General features: G+C 44.5%; 1 protein-coding gene across 7 annotated transcripts in view; it reads left to right on the top strand.

Annotated features, from left to right (window-relative positions):
• The window catches only part of KIAA0319L (KIAA0319 like), a 131496-nt gene that overhangs the window by 102148 nt on the left and 5682 nt on the right, over positions 1-23666 (top strand). For 6 of the 7 annotated variants that reach the window (XM_023727245.1, XM_023727243.1, XM_004371957.2 and 3 more), the window contains 11 exons: positions 2376-2604; positions 3900-4023; positions 4637-4769; positions 6517-6665; positions 7727-7878; positions 8245-8383; positions 9886-10045; positions 13877-14019; positions 14864-14986; positions 15560-15650; positions 16994-17085. In XM_023727245.1, the coding sequence (XP_023583013.1) occupies positions 2376-2604; positions 3900-4023; positions 4637-4769; positions 6517-6665; positions 7727-7878; positions 8245-8383; positions 9886-10045; positions 13877-14019; positions 14864-14986; positions 15560-15650; positions 16994-17085 (1535 nt within the window). The other variant, XM_023727247.1, reaches the window with a different exon arrangement.

Consider the following 23666-nt stretch of genomic DNA (forward strand, 5'->3'; position numbering starts at 1 on the left):
ATGTCACTGAAGTGTACATGTAGAAATTTTTGAAATGGTGTATCTTTGGCTATGAATATTTTTACCAAAAAAAAAGGTCCTCCAAGGTCGAGAAGGGAGAGTGTTGACATGTCATGGGGTCGTTAAGCAATGTCATAAAACAATATGTGTACTGACTGTTTAATGAGAAACTATTTGTTCTGTAAACTTTCACCTAATGTACAATAAAAAAAATTTTTTTTAAAAACAAAAACAAGGAAACAGAATAGTGGCAAAATTTCTGTGGATTTTTATTTTTCAGATGTTTGCTGATTTGCACATATATGTGTGTCTTATGGGATGTGTGTATATGTGTGTTTTCCCCTAAAGACTATAATACCAAAAATCCCCTTTAGACCACAGGTAAAAGGGGATTTTTTAAAAAATAATTTTAATGTGTTTTAGGTAAAAGTTTACAGCATAAATTAGTTTTTCATTCAGTAGTCAATACACAAATTGTTTTGTGACATTGGTTGTAATCCTCACAATATGTCAGCGTTCTCCCCCTTTCCCTTTCCACCCTGGGTTCTCCGTGTCATTTATCTAGTTTTCCTGTCCCTTCCTACCTTCTTGTCTTTGCTTTTGGGCAGGTGTTGCCCATTTGATCTCCTATACTTAATTGAACTAAGAAGCACGTTTCTCACGTGTGTTTGTTTTATAGGCCTGTCTCATCTTTGGCTGAAGGGTGGATTTCGGGAGTGGCTTCAGTTCTGAGTTAGCAGGTTGTCCCGGGGCCGTAGTCTCAGGGGTTCCTGCAGTCTCTGTCAGACCAGTAAGTCTGGTCTGTTTTTGTGAATTTGAATTTTGTTCTACGTTTTTCTCCTGCTCTGTCCAGGACCCAGTCAGAGTGGTCAGTGGTGGTAGCTGGGCACCATCTAGTTCTGGGCTCAGGCTGGTGGAGGCTGTGGTTCACGTGATCCATTAGTCCTTTGGACTAATACTTCCCTCGTGTCTTTGGTTTTCTTCATTCTCCTTTGCTCTGAGCATGATGGGACCAATAGTTGTATCTTAGATGGCTGCTCTCAAGCTTTTAGGACCCTAGATGCTGTTCACCAAAGTAGGATGTAGAATATTTTCTTTATGAACTATGTCCTAGTTATGAACATTGACCTAGATGTCCCCCTAAAAGGGGATTTTTCTAAAATAAAAATCCACAGATGCCTGGCTTGGTTTGTGACTGGTGGTGAGATTCAAACAAACTATATGTCTTTTCTATGCTTTTCCTCTTTCTGTCAGCAAAATGGAAGGAGCCCAAACCTCCTTGTGTGCTTAGGCTCACAGTTAGAGGTGGCATGAGAAGCTTTAGGCTTTTCAGCTGGAAGCACCATTTAGGTAAAAGCCTGCTCTTATACATGAACACTTTTTTTCTCTTGCAAATCCTATTTCACACCGGCACAAGCTGTGGGACTGTGGCGTAGGAGAACTCATTTTCATCTCAAGCTCCTGCCTTACTAGGGCCAGCCCTCCTCATCCATCCCAGAGGCTGTCTGCCCAGGATATCCATTCTTGGGTTATGTACCCAGCCACAACAGGATGATGGGAGAGGAGAGCCTGCTGCAAACAGAGCTTGCTCTATTTAGTATGGCTTCTCTGAACCCCACAGGAATAGGGGCCAGGGGTTATTTCTTCTTAAGACTTAGGTTTCTGGGCTTTGGAATCAGAGAACTGGGCTTGCATCTTGGCTCACTGTGTAGCCCTGGGGAGTTTTTTCTGAATTAACTTCTGTGAAGTACAATCTGTGATAAAAACCAAACCAAACCCATTGCTGTTGAGTCGATTCCGACTCATAACGACCCTATAGGACAGTAGAACTGCCACATAGGGTTTCCAAGGCTGTGAATCTTTATGGAAGCATCAGCCTTTCAGTTAGCAGCTGAGTGCTTTAACCACTGTTTCACCAAGGCTCTTGTAAGATATGATACCTAACTTATATGAGTACCATATCATACAACGCCTTGTAAAGGTCCCAGCACACTGATACTCACAGGCAGCATAGCAAAGTGGTTCTGGAGACATTTTACCTGGATTGAGATCCTGACTGCTGCTTTCAAGCTGTTTAACCTTGGGCAATTTATTTTACCTGTTTTTGCCTCAGTCTCTTTATATGTTAAATAAGGATAATACTTTATAGAGCTGTTGTGAGGATTTAATGAGATGTAAAGCTCTTGGAACGGTGCACAGAGTAAACCCTTAGTCCATGTTAGCATTTATTATTAAGCTCTGTCTTTCCAAGAGGAATGGGTAAGAATTGATATGTGCCACCTCAGTATTTCTTAGCCTTGACTTTCAGTCCTGTAGTGTTTATTCCTCTTTCCTTAAGCCCCTCCCTGATTGCACTTCTCTCTCTGCCCTGATAGCTTGACTGTAGTAGATTCTGATGGAGCTACCAGCTCTACCACTGCAAGCCTGACAGTGAATAAAGCTGTGGATTACCCTCCTGTGGCTAACGCAGGCCCCAATCAAGTGATCACGCTGCCCCAAAACTCCATCACCCTCTTTGGGAACCAGAGCACCGATGATCACGGCATCACCAGCTATGAGTGGTCACTCAGCCCAAGCAGCAAAGGAAAAGTGGTGGAGATGCAGGTAGGAGGGAGTAGTTATTGTCTTCTTTTGCCCCAGGGAACTAGAGCTGCTGGCTTGGGTCACCCATCCAAGGCTTATTTCTGTTCCATTTTAATTACCAAAGTCAAGTTTGGATTAAAAAACAAAAAACACTCGCAAATCTAGAACATTTAAAGGGCCGTTAATTAAAAGGTTAGCAAAAATCTTTATCCAGGAAATGTTTAGTATTAGAGGAAAGGGCTGGATGAGGAAGGTTAGTTGTTTCAGATGACTCAGGAGTTAAACTACGTAGAAGCTAAAAGTGCACAAATTTTAGTAAGCTGTTTTACAAATTAGAGTAGATTGCCTTACTAGGTGGTGAGCATCTCTCTGGAGAGAATTAAGAAGAAACTAGATCTGTAACAGGCAGGTAACATATATAAATTTAAAAAATTGTATGGGAACTTTGGCAAACCAGAGAGCTTAATCCCTGACTAAGGGGGTCACGTCCAGCTGGTTGTTGCCATGTGGAAGTATGGTCTTAAAATATTGCCAGATACTAGGAAATAAACAAAGGCAAAAGTCTAGATCTTTATGTGAAAATGTCCAACTTTTAAGACACTCCAGGCCAGACAGAATGTCTGCAAACTGGATTCAGCCCGCTGGCTGCTGGTTTTTGCCCAGTGTTCTAGGAGAAGTTTGTGAACTGGAAGTTTGCCGTAAATTATTTATAATGTTCCTTCTGACACTCACAATTCTGTGATTCTAGATTTGGGGCATGGATTGAAGCCTACATCTCACCTGGTTTTAGTTTAACTGTTGTGTTAGGTTTTTCTGCTGCTGCAGAGTCTACACAAACCTGTAAGGGAACAGCATGATGTTAAAAGCAGCTTGAGTTGCTGCCATATCTTATTGAGAAGACTTTCTTAGGATCACTCCATGGCCTTAGTAGGAAGAGCAGCTTGTTAACATTGTTATTTTAACTGTGTTGTTTCATTATATGCTCGTGATGTTCTTTCTGGCTTGGGTCACAGAGACTGATCTTGGTTTTCTCTGCATATTTTCCCATACTCCCCTCCCTTGTGAGAGTTCTGGCTTCATTTGAAACTGCTGCTGCATCAGGGAAGACTGTTCCCTTGAAGGGGGAAACTTTTAGCAAGATGTTCCCAGATGTCTGATTCAGCATTCACAAATTATGCTGAACTAAGATGTAATAGCCCTGATAACAACTTAGATTTAGAAAACTGGGCAAATCATTTCCACCACGGTAGGAGTTACTGTGTGATGTTCTGATTCTGGTAGTCTGCTTTTCCATTTGTCTATATTTATCAATGCAGGGTGTTAGAACACCAACCCTTCAGCTCTCTGCAATGCAGGAAGGAGACTACACTTACCAGCTCACAGTGACTGACACAATAGGACAGCAGGCCACAGCTCAAGTGACTGTTATTGTGCAGCCTGGTAAGTTCCAAACTTGTAGTGCAGGCTCTTCTATTGGCTGGTCCCTCTAACCTTGGGAGAGAGTAGGGTTTGGGTTCTGAGCTGTGTGAGGATGGTAGCAAGAGGCACAAATCCATGAGGCCCGGGGCAGCCTCTGTTGTCCATTCCCTTGTGCTTTCTTCACAGCTAGAGAGAAAGAGTACTTTCTAGCCTCCACTTGTACCCTTGCCCTTGGCTAGTTATTGGGCTTTCAGGGAGACCTAGGAGCTAGAGTCTCTGCCATCCCAAGTCCTATATGTCCTTTAAGAGCCAGCTTAGAGTGCATTTCCACAAGAAAGCCTTCCTTATCACTCAAACTCTTTCATTTGAGCTCATATAACATTATATTTCAAATTTAACGTGGCATTATAACTTCATTTTGCTCTGCCATGTTTTTTCAGGGTTGTTTTATATGTTTTAGTCTTAAATTCTTCATTGTGAGCTCCTTGACTGTTATCCATATCTCCCACAGTATCTGACAGTCTGTAGGCTGAGAGGCAGAATACCCATGGCTTCCAGAGTATATGTCCCAATTGATTCCTCTCCTTTCCCAGCTGGACTGGCTGCTTTTGACCTCCACGTCTCTGTCTTCTAGAAAATAACAAGCCTCCTCAGGCAGATGCAGGCCCAGATAAAGAACTGACCCTTCCTGTGGACAGCACAACTCTGGATGGCAGCAAAAGCTCGGATGATCAGAAAATTATTTCGTATCTCTGGGAAAAAACCCAGTGAGTATTGACACAAAACCCTTATGCAAAGCCTCCAGACCTTTGAAGTACAAGGTCTTACTTACTTTTAAGAGGTAACTTGCTATTATTGGCTTATTCAGGGGGTGACTGAGAAAGAAATGTTTATAATCCTAAACTTCAGTCTTAAGAAAATCATCTTATAGGTACTTTTTGTAAGAAAGAATGCTTACCATCAGCTAGTCCCCAGACAGTACTGTGTGGTCCTGGTGCTTTTACAGGTACAATTCATCAGCTGAAATGCATAGTTTAATTACACTTTTGAGAGGCAGTATGGAAGGGGTAATGGAGCAGAAAAATACTGTTGCTCAAAATTAACTGGGTACGGCTGGCAGAGGAGATGAGGTAGAGCAGCTATTAAGGGGAATTGAAAATTCATCTACAAACTGAAAGCATTAATCTGTTATTGTTTCCTTGAAGACACCATTTACCATTATGTTAGCCAGAAGCCAAAGGCAGTAACCAAGATAGTACTAATTAAACTGGAATTGCCTGATCGAACCATTCCTAGTTCTCACAGTTTCTTTCAGCTCCTTTAAACCATAACAAATGGATCTCAGATTATATGCTGGGTCCCACAAGAAGCATAGGAATTCTAAGGACGATTTAAAAGCATTCTTTATTCCAAAGGTAGCAATCATAGGACAAACTGGTCTTATTTATTTGATTAGGAAATTAGAGATGGGTGGAAAAGGGCTATAGTTTCACTACAGAAACCACTTGATTCATGATTGCTGGAATTGGATTCTAGAAATGATTTCCCTTAGCTCTTGTTTCTGTCTTTTAGAGAACCTAATCTTCCTCAGCCCACTGTGTTTTAATTATAACTGTTTGTTGAAGATACAGCTGATAAACCTTTCAGTTGAGTTTTATTAGTGTTTAGAGCAGAGATAATGCTTAGCATAGCTTCTCGGAGGAAGAATCCGTTCCATAAGGGGTTATTAGGGTCAGGGGTTATAAGTTTAAAAAATAAAACAAAAACCTGGATGTCTGTGGATTTCTCTGGTGGTTCATTATTTTTAAGGAAAGCTCCAGGGCATTTTGATCTCGAGCTGAAGTGCTCTCTGGTTATGTGCAGCCTTGTGCCTGGGGGTTGGCATAGAGCTCACTCCCCTGCCTGCAGGTTGCTGTCTGAGGCCAGGAGAGGGGAAGGAATGGTGCAGGCTGTGCTGCGTCCTCTGTGGCTCCTGCCCAGGAGCTAGAAGGAACTTTACTTAGAGAGCTCCTGGGAAGACGGTATTGTCCTGAGAGTTCCTCTGCAACCTTGGCCCATTTCCCTTTCTTGACTTTTCATCAGGAGGAATTCTGGCATACAATTAAGAAATGCATTTTTGCGTCTTTGCTGGCGAGAGCTGAACCAACTACTGAGCCAGAAATGCTTTTCAGAAACATTACTTTTAAGTCATTCTTTTGATCAGTTACCTGTGCAGAGCACTTTCTTTCTTTTACAAACTGGAAGTAAAGAGTTTGAATGTTCTAGAAGCATATAAAAGATAAGGCTAGATGTGTTTGAAAGCTGGTGACTGGAATTTTCTGATCAGCAGGTCGCCTGTATTTTGGGGCCAAATGATACTTTGTTCGAATGGAATATTTTTAAACATGTCCTCTCAAGGTCTGGGAAACAATTGTTCATGTCTTAGCTGAGGCAATAATTGTCTCCTCCTGCTGAGTCAGGGAGCAGAGAGCAACAGACGGGTACCACTCCACCCTCTGATTTCTCTTTGTCCAGGGGACCTGACGGGGTGCAGCTGGAGAATGCTAACAGCAGTGTCGCCACTGTGACTGGGCTGCAAGTGGGAGCCTATGTGTTCACCTTGACTGTCAAAGATGAGAGGAACCTGCAAAGCCAGAGTTCTGTGAATGTCATTGTCAAAGAAGGTACCTCCCTGCCTGGGGCTGGTGCAGCAGACCCTTTGGATCAGAGAGCTGAGGAATCAGTCATGTCTTGTTTGGCTGCAGAGGTTGATTAGAGACAACAAGGGGGTGGGGAAGAAGCTCAGAGGGTGAGAGCAGCTGCTAATTGCTTCTCTAAAACAACCTTTAATTGAATGACTAAGGTGAATTTTTTTTTAACTCACTCCCTCCCTCACTCCCTTCCTTCCTTTTTCCTTCCTCCCGTTTTCTCTTTTTAAACAATTGAGTAGGTAAAGAACTAAAGTTTTTTCCCTTTGCATTTTTATTTTTGCCTGTGTGCTGCTAAGACCTGGGGGTTTCTGCGGCTCTCCTGCTAGCTACAGTGACACCTGCTGTCAGACATTAGAACGACCGTGCTGCACTGCAGCTTCCTATGCAGTCCTGTGAGCCTGCAAGCCGTGGCCAACTGGAGGCAAGACTTTGCTCCAGTGTGCAGGCACAGTGATCAGTTATGGCCTTGGGAGAGGGGTTCCATCACTGGTCATACGAAAAATCCTCAACTATGCAGTGTCCTCCAGTTTCGAGTACTGAACACTAACACCTGAGTAAGCAAGCAAGCTTCGAGTGGGGCCCCAGAGAAGAGCGGTCTCTCTCAGTAGCCTTTTTTAAAGTACTAAGGAAGGAATAAAAAAAGATCTTCAGAGAATAACACTTTAAACCATACTTGAAAAGAGAATATTAGCCGACTGAAACCCAAACTCCAAGGCTTTAAGCCCCTGTGGGCCTTTGTTCCCCACCATTGTATACCACCAAAGCAGAGAAATGGTTCCTTTCAGAGAGTCTGCTATAAGGAGACCACACTTGTCCCCACTGATGTACATGTCAGGAGAACATCTCTCTGGGTAGGACTGGAACTCCAGGACCTGCAGAGCTGGAGGCTTTAAATCTGCTGGTTGGTTGCTGGCACTTAATACAGTTTTCCATTGAAGATGCATTTAATGTTTAATTTCCCCATAAGCATCATAAAGAAGCAGTCCTTCTTATCCAGAAAATTACATTCTTTCAGTGATTTTCTCTTTGGTTAGAAATGAACAAACCACCAATAGCCAAGATAACTGGGAGTGTGGTGATTACTTTGCCCACAAACACAGCAGAGCTGGATGGCTCCAAGTCCTCAGATGACAAAGGAATAGTCAGCTACCTCTGGACTCGAGATGACGGGAGCCCAGCAGCAGGGGTAAGTGTGCCAAGGGTTGGAGAGCTACCTAAAACCTAAGTGGTGAGATGGGGAGGGGAGGATGAGCCTAACATTCCGGAATGTGTTTTTACCAAGTGGTCCTTTGTATCAAACCTGGATTGCTCTTTGGGAGCCAGGGAGATCAAATAATTTGCTTAGGGTCATTCTGCAAGCTACTGTGGCACAGGATATGTTTATCTCCTTTGATCCTAGCAGCTTTGGGCTGCATTGCTGTTACAGAGCCAGAATTGCCCAGAGTTGAAGCAGTCTAGCACAGGGGGCTTAGTTATTACAGAAGCAATGACTGACTCTCAGAAAGGAATAGTATTTTGTTCTGCAGCATTGCCTTGTTGTTCAACCCTACAGGAGGTATTAAATCACTCTGACCATCATCCTATCCTCTTCCTTTCCAACCTGGTCGAGGGAACCTACACATTTCATCTGAAAGTGACTGATGCAAAGGGTGAGAGTGACACAGACCGGACCACTGTCGAGGTGAAACCTGGTGAGTTCACTTAGTGATGAGACCGAGTGGGATCGCTGGATCAGCCAGTCACAACCTCTCTCCTGAGACCCCTTTCCTCCAGCATGAACAGGGCCAGATGGCATGTCCAGCTTTTTAAAAAATTCTAGAAACCCCAAGCTGAAAAATCCTCAGAGATTATCTGTTTCAACAATACTTCTCCACGAGGCATATAGACCTCTCCCAAGTTGTCTCTGACGGAGAGACTGAAACTCAGAGAGGGCAGGGCTTGCTCAGTGTCACACAGCAGTTGTGTCAGAGCCAGGCCTTTGTGCCCCTCATCCAGTGCTTTCTTTTCTACATGTGACTGAGGAGAGAGGGCTCAGGGTGCGCTGGGAATTTGAGCACTAGAATAGCTGGAGTCATGATGTCTCATCAGCACCCAGATTCAGAAAACAATTTATAAGTTAAGCCTCAGGCTTTATCTGACAACCCAGGGAAGGTAAAGTAACTGGTGTTCTTTACATTTTTCAGATTTGCAGAAATAAAATTTCCTTCTTAAATAGAACCATGTTTTTGTTTTGCTTTGAGGCTAATTTGGTGATTGAGCAGAACTGTATGTGGGGGTAGGGTGGAGATTTATAAATTCCTGAGCATGTGATGAGAAGGTATTAACTTTAAACCTACACTTTATTATGTAGGCCAAGCTCATCTGAATGTCTTAGATGGGAATGATCTTGGGAGATCTTCCAGTCCTTGTCCTACCTCTAGGAAGGATGACATTCAAGACACTAAAGATCTCTTTTGTGTTTAAAGTCAGATCACAGATAGTCTACAGATTATACATCAGAAAGGCAAATTGTGAATCCACGTACATGAATAAGGTATTCTGAACAGTTTTAACTTCCAAATGTAGACTAGTCTTTGGGATGTATTCAAAAGTAAAACACAACAGCTTCACAGCTCTAGAGTTGTAAAAAGATAGTGTGGCAACAGTGATGTTGCTATAAACAAATCTTATTTCTTGGCTGCCTGGATTTTCTTTAACTATGCAGGACAGGTGCATTCCCATTAATGATAAGATTGTTGAGATGGACACGTTCCCCTCTCTGTATTGCTCTGAAGGACGAAGATAGACCAAGTACAGCAAGTCATCCGAAATCAGATGTGAGTTGGGAGAGACTGCTTTCTACCCACCACTAGGCCTGGAGAGTTCAGCAAAGCCAGTCGGGCAGGGGCCTTTAAAGAAACATCGAAGTGTTTCTCTCCTCCCTACCTCCCTTCACCAAACTCCTGTTGCCTCATTTATCCCCAGCACATGCATGGTAATTCTCAGATTGGTATAGAGACCAGGAGTGCTTTAGAAGCTTTCCAAGCCAGCCCCAGATGGAATTATTAGAATTCACTATTGTTTCTTTCCATTTGAAGGGGTCATTTGCACTTCTGAATGATCTCACCTCTCCCGTGCCAAAGCAAACACACAGAGACAGGTCTGTGTTACCTCTCCTACTTCTAAAGCCATGACTGATCCACATGCTTTCCAGATCCCAGGAAAAACAACCTGGTGGAGATCATCTTGGATGTCAACGTCAGTCAGCTAACTGAGAGGCTGAAGGGGATGTTCATCCGCCAGATTGGGGTCCTCCTGGGGGTGCTGGATTCCGACATCATTGTGCAAAAGATTCAGCCGTACACGGAGCAGAGGTAGCTGGGCAATGAATGGGGGGAGAAAAGGAAAGACCAGGGGCCCCCTGGGCTTCTTGATTAAGCTGAGAAATAGTTTGGATAGATAGAGAAGGGTGGGCTCTCTGACCAGGAACCATTCATGGTGTCCATTCCTTTAATAAACTAGACACTGCAGCAGAGTACTGGAGGCACGAGGTCAGAGGAGGTCCATAAGTTTTGAAGTCCACTGTCTATTTGGGGAGAGAGTCAGGTAGACATGGAACAACAGTACAGGGTGGATTTGACATAATATGTGGTATCTTGGAAACACAGAAGCAAGAGCAATGAATTCTTCCAAGAGAGTTAGGGTGCAGGGTAGCCCAAAGATTTCCCAGAAGAAGTCTAAGTTGCATTGGCAGGCATAGGAGGACTAGCAGGAAATTTGGAACAGGGGAGCAACGTGAGCAATGACTGGTGTACAAATGCAGAGATTCTTCTTCCTTTAGAAGCAGGATGTGGAAGAAGGTAAGTCTGGCCATATAGATTGAGAACAGTCATATGCAAGTCCAGGAGTTTGGTTTTTAATAGTTTTGTCAGGTGAACCCAAGTTGGTTTGTTTTTTTTTAAGTGTGAAGTTTTCATTTGTTTTTAAAAGCAAGGAAATTCCATAATCAGATTTTTTTCTTTTAAGAGAGACTGGTATTATGGAGGTTAGACTAAGATAGGGAGAGATCAAAGGCTGGGAGATCAATCAGGAAGCTTTTGGACTAGATCAGTAAAAGGGTAATGAAGACCTAAATTAGGGTAGTGGCAGTGGTGATGGCAGAAGAGATGAAATTAAAAGACATTTCAGAGGTTAAATCAGCAGAACTTGGTAATCCTTTGGGAATGAAGCTTAATGAGGCATCACATATGAGGCTTTTGGTTTGGGTGACTGGATAGATGATGAATTCCATTAACTAGATGAGGGATGCAGAAGGAGCCAGTTTAGAAGGAAAGAGAATTAGTGTAGTTTGACTGTTGAATTTGGAGATGTTCCATCAGATAGCAGCAAGTATAGGCTGGGAATTAGAATGGAAGGAAAAGCCAGAGATAGGGAGTCACCAGCACACAGGCTGGAGTCAAATCCACGAGGGTAGTGAGTCACACTGGGAGAGTGTCAAGAGGGTTGAGGACAGGACTTTCTGTAGGGCACCAATATTTCAGGAGAAGGAGAGAAGGAAGAGTCAGCAAAGGAAACTAAGAAATAGCCATCAGAATGGAAGGAGGAACACCAGGCAGGAGTGATCTGCTGGAAGTCATGGGCTATCTGGCAGTAGGGGGCTGATTGAAGGATTCAGATGTTACAGGGATGGGGTGGGGTGGTGAGAACACAAAACAGGTCTTTGAGTTTCTGATTAATAGTAGATCATCAGAACTTCAGCGAGAGCATTTTTCTTAGATGTTAGGAGCAGAGGATAAAATGCATGGTTTGAGGATACGGAGATGGTAAGAGTAACATCTCTTTGAGGAAATTTGTGTTGAAGGTAATAGGGGAGATAGGATCAAAAAATACCTTTTAAAGATAGGAAGTACTTGAGCACATTTATAGACTGAGGGGAAGGTGCAGAGGCAAAGGAGGTGGTAGAGACCAGGGGTGGTTAACAAATGGAGAAAGGTTTGAGGGGACTGGCGGTGAGTCAGAGCAGGATCAGTACAGCCTCTGGAGAGAGGAGGAAGGGAAGGAAGATGTGCTATTATGGATGAGTTCAGAGGTAGCAGGGATGAAATTTGAGTGTGTTGGTACCAGCGTCCTGTGTTTTGTCTGTGAAACTGGAGGCAAGGCCATCTGCTTTGAGGAGATGGGGATGAGGTGGGGAGCCTGAGGAAAGTGGTAAAGGTTGGGAGCACAGCCCAGGAAAGAATGGTGGCTTTGAGCAAAATTGGAGTCTCAGCGAAGGTCAGAGACATGAGGTGAGAGCCGTGGCCCCCAGCTCTAGCTACCATTAGACTCCCTGGGGAGCTTTTATGAACACATCACTGCCCAAGTGTCACCCCTGAGATTATGATGCAGTTGATCTGGAGCAGGGCCTGGGCTCGCCAGGTGAATCTAATATGCAGTCAGCGTTCACTGAGTTCACTAAGCTGGGAGTAGGAACAGGGAAAGTGGCTGTATGGATTGATCTAAGTTGGTGGAATTGGCTGGGTAGGAGCAGCGGAAAGACACTAGCAAGAGTGCTGCTAAGAACATTGTTGAAGGGTTTGACCACAGACTTGCCATGGCTGCATATGGGGGATGAGGAGGAGAGAAGCATCAGTGATGACTCTGGGTTTCTGGTTTGGATGGTGGCTGAATTGAATAAGCTGAAGAATGCAGGAGGGGGATGAGATTGGAGGGAGAGAGTATATTACAATGGAAAAGAGCATAGGCCTTATGCTGGACAGATCTGGCTTCTGATCCCTGCCCATTAGTGTTAGCTCTGTGACAGTGGGCAAGTTACTTAACCTCTCTGAACTGGTTTTATCACCTATAAAAATAGTAGTACCTGTTTTATAGGATTGCTGTTGAGGATTAAGTACGATAATGTTTGTATAGTCCCTAACACATAGTGTTCAATTAATGGTCATTATTATGAGTTTATTTTGAGACTGTGGAAGATGTGGGGTGGAGACTCTAGCAAGCATTTTCAGATATAGATTCGGTTACTCAGGAGGAGAGGAAGAAGAGAGAAAGAAAAGAAGGTCACTCATGGGGAGACGAGATGAAGATTTGAGGGTTTTGGACTATAGACAGAAATTCAATCTGTAAGCATGGATTAGGTAACTGGGGGAAATAATGGGAACTGGACCATAACGTTTTATGGCAAAGGTTTGTTTTGTGATTCCGGAGTCTGTAATGCCTCATTGTTAGCCTCACTGTGCAGCAAAGTTTTAAAGAGTCTGTGACAGTGTTCCCAAACTTTTATGTCATGCTTCACATAGGAAATGATACTATTTATATGACCCTTTGGGATAGACAAGGCTCCTTGTACTGGAGGCAACTGGTCCAGGGCCTCTGGAAAACCCAGGTCCCACCCATCCACCCTGCAGACCAAAGGGAACGATATCTTGGACACACCTATAACCCAGTGTGAGCCACTGATTGGAAAGGTTTGTTTATGAGACTAACATGGAATTCAGGAAGCAGTCTACCAAAAATTGAGGTTAAGACATAGGGAACAGATTTTATGCTACCGGATAAGAGTTCAGACCCAGTCTGTCTTGGACAGAAATTGACAGTCAGAAAGCAATCAGATTCTGGGCATGGAGTAACATAATTTCACACCAGCCACACCATTGTGTAGGGTTGTCTTGTTGTCATAGTAACGATCGCCATGCCTATGTTTTGACCTCTGGATAATGCTTTACAAAGCATGGTGGTTTGTGGTAGGAGTAACCCAGGCAGAAACCTAACAGCACCACAGTTGTAGCTGTAAAAAGGTTGACAGCAGGAATCTATACATAATCAAATTCCCATTTTTCTCTCCCTCCAGTTTGTAATTTGGAGTGGCCCTGTTGTTAGCCAGGGCAACTTAGGGCATTTTTAAAAGTATAGGCTTTGGAGTCAGATATATCAGGGTTGGGATACATCAGGGTTGGGATCTGGCTCTGCCATAAATTAACTGTGTGACCTTGGGCAAGTTACTTAACCCCTCTGAGCCCCAGTGCTGTCCTCTGTAAAATGGGATGATGCTGGTAACCCCTTTCTTACTGGCTTGTTGTGAAGAGAATGCGTATAGTACTTAGCACAGTGGCTGGTGCAAACGGAAGGTGCTCAGCAAATGGGAGCTGCTGCTATTGTTGTTAATGCTGACAGCTTCAGCTCACTCATACTGTCGCATGTCTCTGCAGCACCAAGATGGTATTTTTTGTTCAAAACGAGCCTCCACACCAGATCTTCAAAGGCCATGAGGTGGCAGCAATACTCAAGAGTGAGCTGCGGAAGCAAAAGGCGGAGTTTCTGGTATTCGGAGCCCTGGAAATCAATACTGTCAGTGAGTAATTCTGGGGAGTGGGAGCAGGAGCCTCATCTCACCTGTCGGCCCCTGCTTTCCTCGGCCTTCCTCTCCTCTTAGGGAATGTGGAGATGACCAGTCTCCTCCACGGCCATCATCATGAAAGAGTGCTGGCTGACTCATTGCAGGGGCTCTTAACCCGGGTCCACGGGCCCCTGAGAGTGCGGTCAGAGGGGCTGTTTGCTTGACTGGGAGGGAATTACATCTTTATTTTCACAAACCTCTAACTGAAATGTATTATTTCCCTCAATTATGAAGGTAGGCAACAAACTGCAGTAATATTAACAGAACCTGTGAGTTTGAGGCAGTAGAAATCACAGATAAATTTCATCTCACATTATATGACAACATACCATTTTTGCTTATCACTACAAAATTACAATAGTTTCTATATCCACTTCTAGATGTTGTTATTCAGTGCTTTAATAAAGACACATATTATTATTTCACAAATTTGTGTTCCTGAATATTTTAAAAATAGACTTTTCAATATAATTGCTTTTCTTTGTAATACTATTTATTTTTGCAATTAAATTATTTCGAGGAGGTCTATGGGACCAAAAGATTAAGAACTGCTGATATAGAGAAACCACAAGTGAAGGTGGACTGAACTGTCTCTTCATGGCCTTCCTTAATTGCTCCAGTTTTATCCAGCCATGATGGTTATTCTGAGCCACAGCCCAAGCTTAAAAGCTCTTGGCTAAGGTCCCGGGGGAATGTTGCCACACGGCATTGAGCAGTGGGTACTTTAGTGTCTTTATGGGCGCTGGGTGCCTGCTGTCCCCGCTGGCTCTGACTTGTTTCCCTTTCCTGCCCCCTTCAGCATGTCAGCTGAACTGTTCTGACCATGGCCACTGTGACTCATTCACCAAGCGCTGTGTCTGTGACCCTTTTTGGATGGAGAATTTCATCAAGGTGCAGCTGAGGGATGGAGACAGCAACTGTGGTGAGTTTTCTGCTTGGCACTGTGCCAGCTGGTTTGGCACTGAATGTGCTTCTGAGCTGAGTAGGTGGGTGTTGGTGTTGGCGAGGCAGATGAACAGGCAAGGAGAAGAACTTTGTGTTTTTCTGTTTGCAAAAGACTTTTACTTCCTTCCTCCACACTTGCTTAAGGTTAGAGGCAAGCTCTGAAGCAGTCACGTAAGGAAAACCAAGCTTAAATCAGACCGTTTGCAAATTGCAACCTAAAATCTGACCAACTGCAAGGCCTCCTGTCTTTTTGGAGTGCCTGCCTGCAGGTTCCTGTTCCTTCCATTGCCCTCTCTCTCCAAGCTCTTTACGGCCAGCCCTGCTGCCCCAGGAGCTCAGAGCATGCCTGGAGCAGGAACTGGAAAGCAGGAGCAATTCTAAAGGTGCAAAACTTCAGCTGCCCTCAGCTCCAAGGTCTTGTCTTCACTGGGGAGCCCTAGGGCAATTCTTGTTCACAGAGTGAAGCCACCTCCTGCCTGAGGTGCAGGCAGCCCAAACCTACCTTCTAGCCTCTATCTTCATGGCCTCACCATTTTGTTTTTCTTGACAGAGTGGAGCGTGTTATATGTTATCATTGCTTCCTTTATCATTGTTGTTGCCTTGGGAATCCTGTCTTGGACTATGATCTGTTGTTGTAAGAGGTAAGATGGATTCTCCTTTGAAATTTATTAGGCCTCCCAGTCATGTATTTATTCAACAGATAACTGTTTAATACCTTCCACTTGGAAGGTCCACTGCTGCTGTCCTGGTTTCCCTCCCTTTCCCACTCTGTTATTGTGGTTTGGCCCGCCCAAGGCATGTGCAGAAAGGCCTTCCTCACCCTCTAACCTGCCTGAGGGCGGAAGCACACTCCCTCAGTGACAGTGGCTGCCTCCGCAGTGTTTTGCAACCTGTAAAACGTGGCCAGGGTGGAGGTGAGGGTGGGGGGACCTGTAGGGGTGTGTAGGTGCGAGGGCCTGGGGTGTGGGCCTGGATCACATCTGTAAGGTGCGTGTCCTTTAATACTGCACACCTCAGCCTCACCACCTTAACACCCAGTTCTTAGTTCTGCCTTTCTTTCTGGTTGAGTCTTAACTGGATACATGTTTCCACATAATTGTAGACTTAGATTAGTCATAATTAGATGCTCTGGATTTTTTTTCACTTGAGTTTTCCTATCTAGTCTTATAGTATTTAATGGTTATATTTACTATATGTCTTTCATGATTAATAATAAGTATGATTTCTGTGTTTACTGTGTGCCAAGCACCATGATAACATTTTATAGGTAATATCTTTTTTAAGGAGTTTCTGGGTGGCGCAAATGGTTAAGCACTCTACTACTAGCCAGAAGACTCTGGCAGTTGGAACCCACCCAGAGGTGCCTTGGAAGATGGGCCTGGGGATTTGCTTCTGAAAGGTCACAGCCTTGAAAACCCTATGGAGCAGTTCTATTCTGCACACGTGTCTTCTTTAATATGTATAACAATCCTTTCCCATCTTACAGATAAGGAAACTTAAGTTGAGGAAAGCTATAGCACATGTTCAAGGACACAGTTGATAAGTGGCAGAACTGGGATTCAGCCTACAATCTAACCTCATATAAAACTTAGAAAATTAAAAGAATTGTTAAAAATTTCCACTACCCTAAGACAACTACTGTTAACAACTTTCTTTGTGTAATACTTTCCTCCTCCTCTGCCCCTCAAGCACAGGGTTTTCATTTTCTTTACATTTTTAACCAGTCTATCCTGCATTGCCTCTGTGGAGTGGTGAGTAGTGGTATATCTCCCTTGCCTTTTTCCAGAATTGGTGAGGAACATTTGAGGAACAAATCACAGTTTCCACTTTCCCTGCCTGAAAAGAGAGGAGGAATACTCTTCCTATTAAGCAGGTTCCCCCAGGACAGGCCCCTACATGCATGTCTGGCCCTCACCCTGTGGTTGGCCACCTGAACCTCATACACAGCCTCTTTCCTGAGCAGGGATGGGCTTGTGTTTTTTAGGCAAAAAGGAAAACCTAAGAGGAAAAGCAAGTACAAGATCCTGGATGCCACCGACCAGGAAAGTCTGGAGCTGAAGCCAACCTTCCGAGCAGGTAGTGGCCTGGGAGCTGGGAGCAAGGTGTCTAGGTTTGTGCACTCTCCCTGTGAAGAGCCACTGTCTCTAGTCCCTTCCTGAATGTTGAATATGCTGCTGACAGCTATTTGTTGGTGCTGGAAAGGCATTTCCCCCTCACCTGATCAAGGCTGGGAGTCAAATTTTCCCTGAGCTGACAGAAGCTACATACTGGACAAGCTGTGGTTCCAGGGCCCCCTTCTCTGTGTACCTTTCACTTTACAGAGGGGCTAGGCCTCTGGCTTTCCTTTGCCTGCTGCTGATCCTCAGGTTTGCTGCCTAGAGTTAAGCTTTCCAAGCTGCCGCATGTAGTCAAGGATAGGGACCTTGGCCTCTTTTGCCTGACCAGTCTGTCCTTTCTGGGAAGACAACAAGGTGAAGAAGAGCTGAGATCAAAGCCAGCATCTGCCAGTTTACATCACTTTTAGCCAGCCTGCCTCTCCCATCTTCCCTCCCCATCATTTGGCAGATCCACAGCCTTTGTCATTGTCGTAGAGCAGGCGGGCAGCAGCTTCCCTGCTGGCTCCAGGTGCATCGGGCTCACTGTTAGTGCCTCCCACCAGAATAGTTTCCTACAGCACAAGCACTAAGATGACTGTCGGTGATGATGCCCGAGAGTTAGGACAGCTAGTGGTCTCTCTTCCATAGCTGGGCTTGGTCACTTGGTGAGAGTGATACCATAGGCCGGGTATCGTCTGCTTATGGGAGCTGGTCTCTTTGTAAAGCTACTTCTAAATTTTTACACAAAGTAGTTATTAAGACACCTTTCATACTTAAAGCTTTACATCAGGGAGAGGCTGTAGGGGAATATAGAGAGTCTAAGACACGGGCTCTGCCCTCAGAGTTTCAGTCTTGTGAAGAAGAAAAGACCTGTCAGAAGAAACTAATAGTTACAGACAGCTGGGCTCTGCACCAGGTAGCTCTATTAGAGAACGCCCTGGGGTGGTGCTTGGAGGTGATGGGGATTGAAACGAGCTCCAGTAACCAGAGAAGTGGGAGCAGAACGTTCTGCGCAGAAAATACTGAAATAAAGGTCTGGAGGCAAAATGTGCACAGTCTACCCCACACAGCAGCCAAGGTTGTCTTATCTTGCTGCTCTGACCACATTCTCCCACCCTTAAAATCTGCCAATGACTTTCTGTTTCCAACACAGTGAAGATAGAACTTTTTGGTCTCGTAAACATGGCCTTTGTCATCTTACATCAGTTTACTTTTCTGGGATCTTCCTCCTTGCTGATTTCTCTTAACAGTTTCTTATGGTTCTTATCTTTGTCCAGAAAGCTCTTATTCCTCCTTAACCTCCTAGTTAAAGTTGTGTTTGTCTTTCTCTTAAATGTCTGTTGGAGCGTTTCTCTCACTGTATTATGATTTGTTATGTATTTGTCTGTCCCCTTACCAGTTGGTGAAATCCTTGAGTGGGGGGACTGTATCTTACTCACCTGTGAATATGGATTGAGACCACTGCATGCCAGGCCCTATGCCAGACGCTGGTTATATTGTGATGAACCGAACAAACGGACTATGCTCTAGGGTAGTTATATCAGACAGACATTACCCAAATACATTCACAAATACACCAAGTGTGATAAGGAAAGGTCTTCGTAAGAATAACACTTAAGCTCAGACCTGAAGGAGTTAGCCAGGTAAAGACTCCAGAAAATAGCATTCCAGGCAAAGAAACAAAATAGTGAAGGCCGGGCTGCTGGAAGGAGCAGGGCCTTCGAGGAAGCAGAAGGCGGCAATACGCTGGACGTGGTGAGCAAGGGGTCGGTAGCACGAGACTGGAGAGGTAAGCAGGGACCTTGTTGTGGATTTCCTTTTGAGAGCAATGGGGAACTACTGATTGTTTTTTTAAAGGTTGAATATGTGATTTGATTTACATTTTAAAAGGAAATTGTGGCTGCTGTTGGAAGAAATTGTAGGGAGGCAAGAGTGGGTGAGAGATTAGAAAGAATGTTCTTACAATGGAGACATGATGAAATAAAGAGAGGCAGATAGATTTAAAATACACTTTGAGGGAAGACTTGATGAGATTGTGATATGTTGGCCAAAGGGTGTGAGAGAAAGGGAGATGTGAAGGGTGATTCTCAGAGATGTTGTTTGAACATCTCTGTGGATTGGGTGGTGTCATTCCCTGGGAAATGTTGGAGAATATCAAGTGTCTGGTTTAGGACAGTTATGAATGGAGTTGAGACTGGAGGATTGACTAGGACCAAACTGGAAAGTTTTGAACGTCAGCCCAAGAAGTTAAATGTTCTATCCTAAAGGTGACATTTTGGAAGTGCTCGTTTCAGAAAATTAGTCTGGTGCCACCGTATAATAGACTGAAGGGGAGAGATTGCAGGTCGGGGGGCCAGCAAGGAGATTTTTGCAATAGTCTAAGGAGGAAGTGATGATTGCTCAGTGTGGTGTCAGCGGGGATGGGAGGACAAACTGAGAGACAGAGAATGATAGTGCTGTTGATGAAATTGGGGCCATCTGGTGCAATGACTGGGTAAGAGAAGATGAATTAAATTGATGGGGAGAATGAGAAGGGACAAAAGAGGTCCAGAGCTGACGAGCCCAAGAAGAACTATCGGGGGGAGGAAGAGACTCATGAGGGAGGGTCATTAGTGTTTGATGCTGCAGAGGCCAAAGGATAAGAGTTGACGACAACATTGGAGAAGTCACTGGTCACCTAAAGTGTTAGAGTAGAAGGATGAATGACGGCAGAAGTGGAAGTGGAAGTACAGGTCATTTAGGAAGCAAGCAGGTGTTGAGGAAACAGAGGCCCTAAATATAGAAAATTCCTTTTAGAAGTTGATCACTGAAAACTGGAGGAGAAGCAGGACAGGAGTTCAAGGGGACAGCCAGGTCAAGGATTCTCTTGGATAGGAGATTCATGAGCACATTTGCAGCAGAGATGCAGAAAATAGGGGGGTCCTTGTAGAGGTGAGGTCCTTGAGGAGAAAGGAGGAAGTAGGGAATAAAGGGGAAGAGGGAAGCTGTGGGGTTAATTTACCTCTTCTGAGGCAGGAGGGAAGGAAAAGATGGGTGATGGCACCAAGAAGTACTGAGATGCAGAGAAACTGGAAGTAGGCCTGGTCTCAGCACAGCAGGCTTCTTACTTAGCTAGAGGCAGGGAGGGAAAGGTGGGCACAGGGTGTGGGCACAAGGATGGACCGTCTGCATCTAGGTAAGCAAAGCCGACATTGTGAGACTAGAAGAGGGTCGGCAGGGCCCTTCTTTGTCGGCAGCGCCTGGCTGAGGGAGCAGTAAGAGTTCACTTGAATTTGGCATGGGCCTGACCAACCCAGAAGCACTGGCTCATGTTCTGGGCTGCTAATTAGCAAGTCTAACCCAGAGCAGAGTCACGAATAGGATGAGAAGAGTGGGATACAAGATCATATTGCATATGGTATGTTGTTGTTGTTAGGTGCTGTTGACTCAGTTCTGACTTACAGTCACCCTGTGTACAACAGAACGAAACACTGCCAGGTCCTGCGCCATCCTCACAGTCGTTGCTATGTTTGAGCCCATTGTTGCAGCCACTGTGTCAGTCCATCTTGTTGAGTGTCTTCCTCTTTTTTGCTGACCCTTTACTTCATTCACCAAGCATGATGTCCTTCTCCAGGGACTGGTCCCTCCTGATAGCATGTCCAAAGTATGTGAGATGAAGTCTCACCATCCTTGCTTCTAAGGAGCATTCTGGCTGTACTTCTTCCAAAAAAGATTTGTTCGTTCTCTGGCAGTCCATGGTATATTCAAAATTCTTCACCAACACCATCATTCAAATGCATCAATTCTTCTTCGGTCTTCCTTATTCATTGTCCAGCTTTCGCATGCATATGAGGCGATTGGAAACACCACGGCTTTGATCAGGCCCACCTTAGTCCTCAAGGTGACATCTTTGCTTTTTAACATTTTAAAGGAGTCTTTTGCAGCAGATTTGCCCAGTGCAGTATGTCGTATAAGATACGGAGCTGAAGTTTAGTTTGGAGAAGGCAGATTTAGTTGGGCCATGTGGCAGGAAAAGGCAGTGACTGTGAAGTGAGCCAAGCTCCCACTGTTTGCTGGGAGGCAGGTTTAGCTCAGGATGAGGAATAACTAGAAATCAGAATGGTCTCACCCTGAGGGAGCATGGAGCTCTTGGGCACCAAAGGTCACCAGAAGCATGGTAGGATATCTGCCCTCTGGAGGTCCCTTCTGGCCACTTAGTATCAGAGACAAATGTACACCACTTGTGTTGTAATTACATTATCCACAGAGCTGTGGTATACATTCAGCAGCTTGGGTGTTTTGTTTTTGCAGTCTTTTGATTTTTTTCAAAAGTTCCTATTGAAGTATATTTGATTGAACCATATGAACTTACTGATATTTGACTTTGACCTTTAAAAATGGCAGTTTTATATGGTTCAACCTAATATGTACAGAAAATCCTAGTACAGCTTATGGGTTTTCCCATATGAACATGCCTGTGTGACCAGACCTTCAGAAGTCTCAGCTTTGTGCTTCTTTCCAGTTATCCACCCCCTCTTAACTTCTGATATATTGAAATGTTTTGCAAGATGGGATCATTGTTTGGCTCCTTTCAATCAATATTACATTTAAGAGATTCACCATGTTGCTGTGTACGGAAGTAGTTCATTCTCATTGCTGTATATTTTCCACTGTATAAATACACTACATTGATTCACCAGTTATACTATTGATGAGCAATTGCATTATTTCCGTTTGTGGCTATTATGAAGAGTACTGCTGTGAACATTCTAGTACATGCCTTTTGGTGGACATATGTTTGGATTTCTGTTATGTGTATACCTGGGAATGGAATTGCTGGGTCATCGAATATGTGCATGTTCAGCTTTCACTAATATTTACCAGTTTTCCAGCTTGTATTTTTTAATGGGTAAGTCCACATTCAAGCATAACGGGAGCAGGGAAAGCTAGTGGTGGGAGGGTGCTGGGCGAGTGCTGGGTACTGTGAGGCCAGAAACATGTCTGCCCCTCAGGCTCCTGTCCTTGGTAGCTATGGTGGAAAGTGCTTTGGGGAAGAAAGGAAACTGTGAATGGTTACTGGGAGGAGAAAGCCACCAAAGGACACAGAGAGGCGCAGAAATGAGTGTTTTATCTGAAAGGGAAGAATGGGGGTTTTTATAGGACATTGGCCCTTCCCTGGGCCACTGTCCATCACATTGGAGAAGCCCAGGACATTGGAGTTCTCTGATCTTGCTGCTCTGCCTTCCTGAGAAATAGAGGGGGTGGCTGTTCAGAGTCATGTCCCAGGAACTGTACCCCTGAGATGGACAAAGTTGAGTAACTCCTTGCCTCAGCCCCAGAGCACATTTCAGAGATGGAACAGCAGATGGGCAAGGTCCTAGGTGGTGTGGTCCCAGGTGACATGGGACAACAGATGCAGTGTCTGGACTCTCTGAGCCTAGAGAAGCCCAGGCCATTTACAGCCTTCAGGCAGGGCTGGCCATGGAGGGACAGAATGACTGAGTATTGTGTGAGGCATTCCTTCAGTGTTTTTTTGAGATGTGAGTGGGGCCAGGAGAGGTGAGATTGACTGTTGGATGATGAGGGGGAGAGGGTGTTGGTGCTGCCTGGTTCAAACAAAAACACCTCACCTGACTGGTCACCTTTTTAAGAAAGTAGGGAGGGTAGCTCCTGTGTCCCTTTTTGGTAATTCCCACTTCTAGTCCTTCCATCTCAGCCTAACTTTTGCCTTCTCTGAGGTAGTATTTTGCACCAGCCAGAGGCAGCCATCTTGCTGTTGGCAAGGACCAGCCTTAAAGCTGTTTATTAACCATACCACATTTATGGCAGGGGCCTCTCTGCAGCCACTGGGATTAGTAGTGAAGGTGACCATAATGGCTTGGAGGATCTCAGGCACTTTTTCTGACCTCAGGCGCTTCTTTAGGCCCTTGTTTGGCTTGTGTGTTCTAGTGAGCTTACTGCTTAGTGCTGTGTCTTAGTTATCTAGTGCTGCTGTAACAGAAATACCACAAGTGGATGGCTTTAACAAACAGAAGTTTGTTTTCTTACAGTTTAGAAGGCTAGAAGTCTGAATTCAGAGCGCTGGCTCTAGGGGAAGGCTTTCTCTCTCTGGTGGCTTTGGAGGAAGGTCCTTTTCTCTTTAGCTTCTGCTTTCTGGTTCTTTGGCGATCTCCATGTGTCGTGGCATCTATCTTAGCCCATCTCTGCTCTGTTCGTTTGTTTATTCTCTTTTATATCTCAAAAGAGATTGACTCAAGATACACCCTACATTGATCCTGACTCATTAACATAACAAAGACAACCCATTTCCAAATGAGAGTATAACCACAGGCATGTTGTTTTTGTTAGGTGCTGTTGAGTTGATTCCGCCTTATAGCAGCCCTGTGCACAACAGAACGAAACACTGCCTGGTCAACCACAGGCATAGAGGTTAGGTTTTACAATGCATATTTTTAGAAGACACAATTTAATCCATAACATTCCACTCTTTGGCTTCCTAAAATTCATGTCCTTCCTACATGCAAAACACATTCACCCTATCACATCATCCCAAAAATCTTAAGTCCAAAATCCCATCTTCTG

This window comes from Trichechus manatus, unplaced genomic scaffold (assembly GCF_000243295.1).
Source record: "Trichechus manatus latirostris isolate Lorelei unplaced genomic scaffold, TriManLat1.0 scaffold00015, whole genome shotgun sequence".
Taxonomy (NCBI): domain Eukaryota; kingdom Metazoa; phylum Chordata; class Mammalia; order Sirenia; family Trichechidae; genus Trichechus; species Trichechus manatus.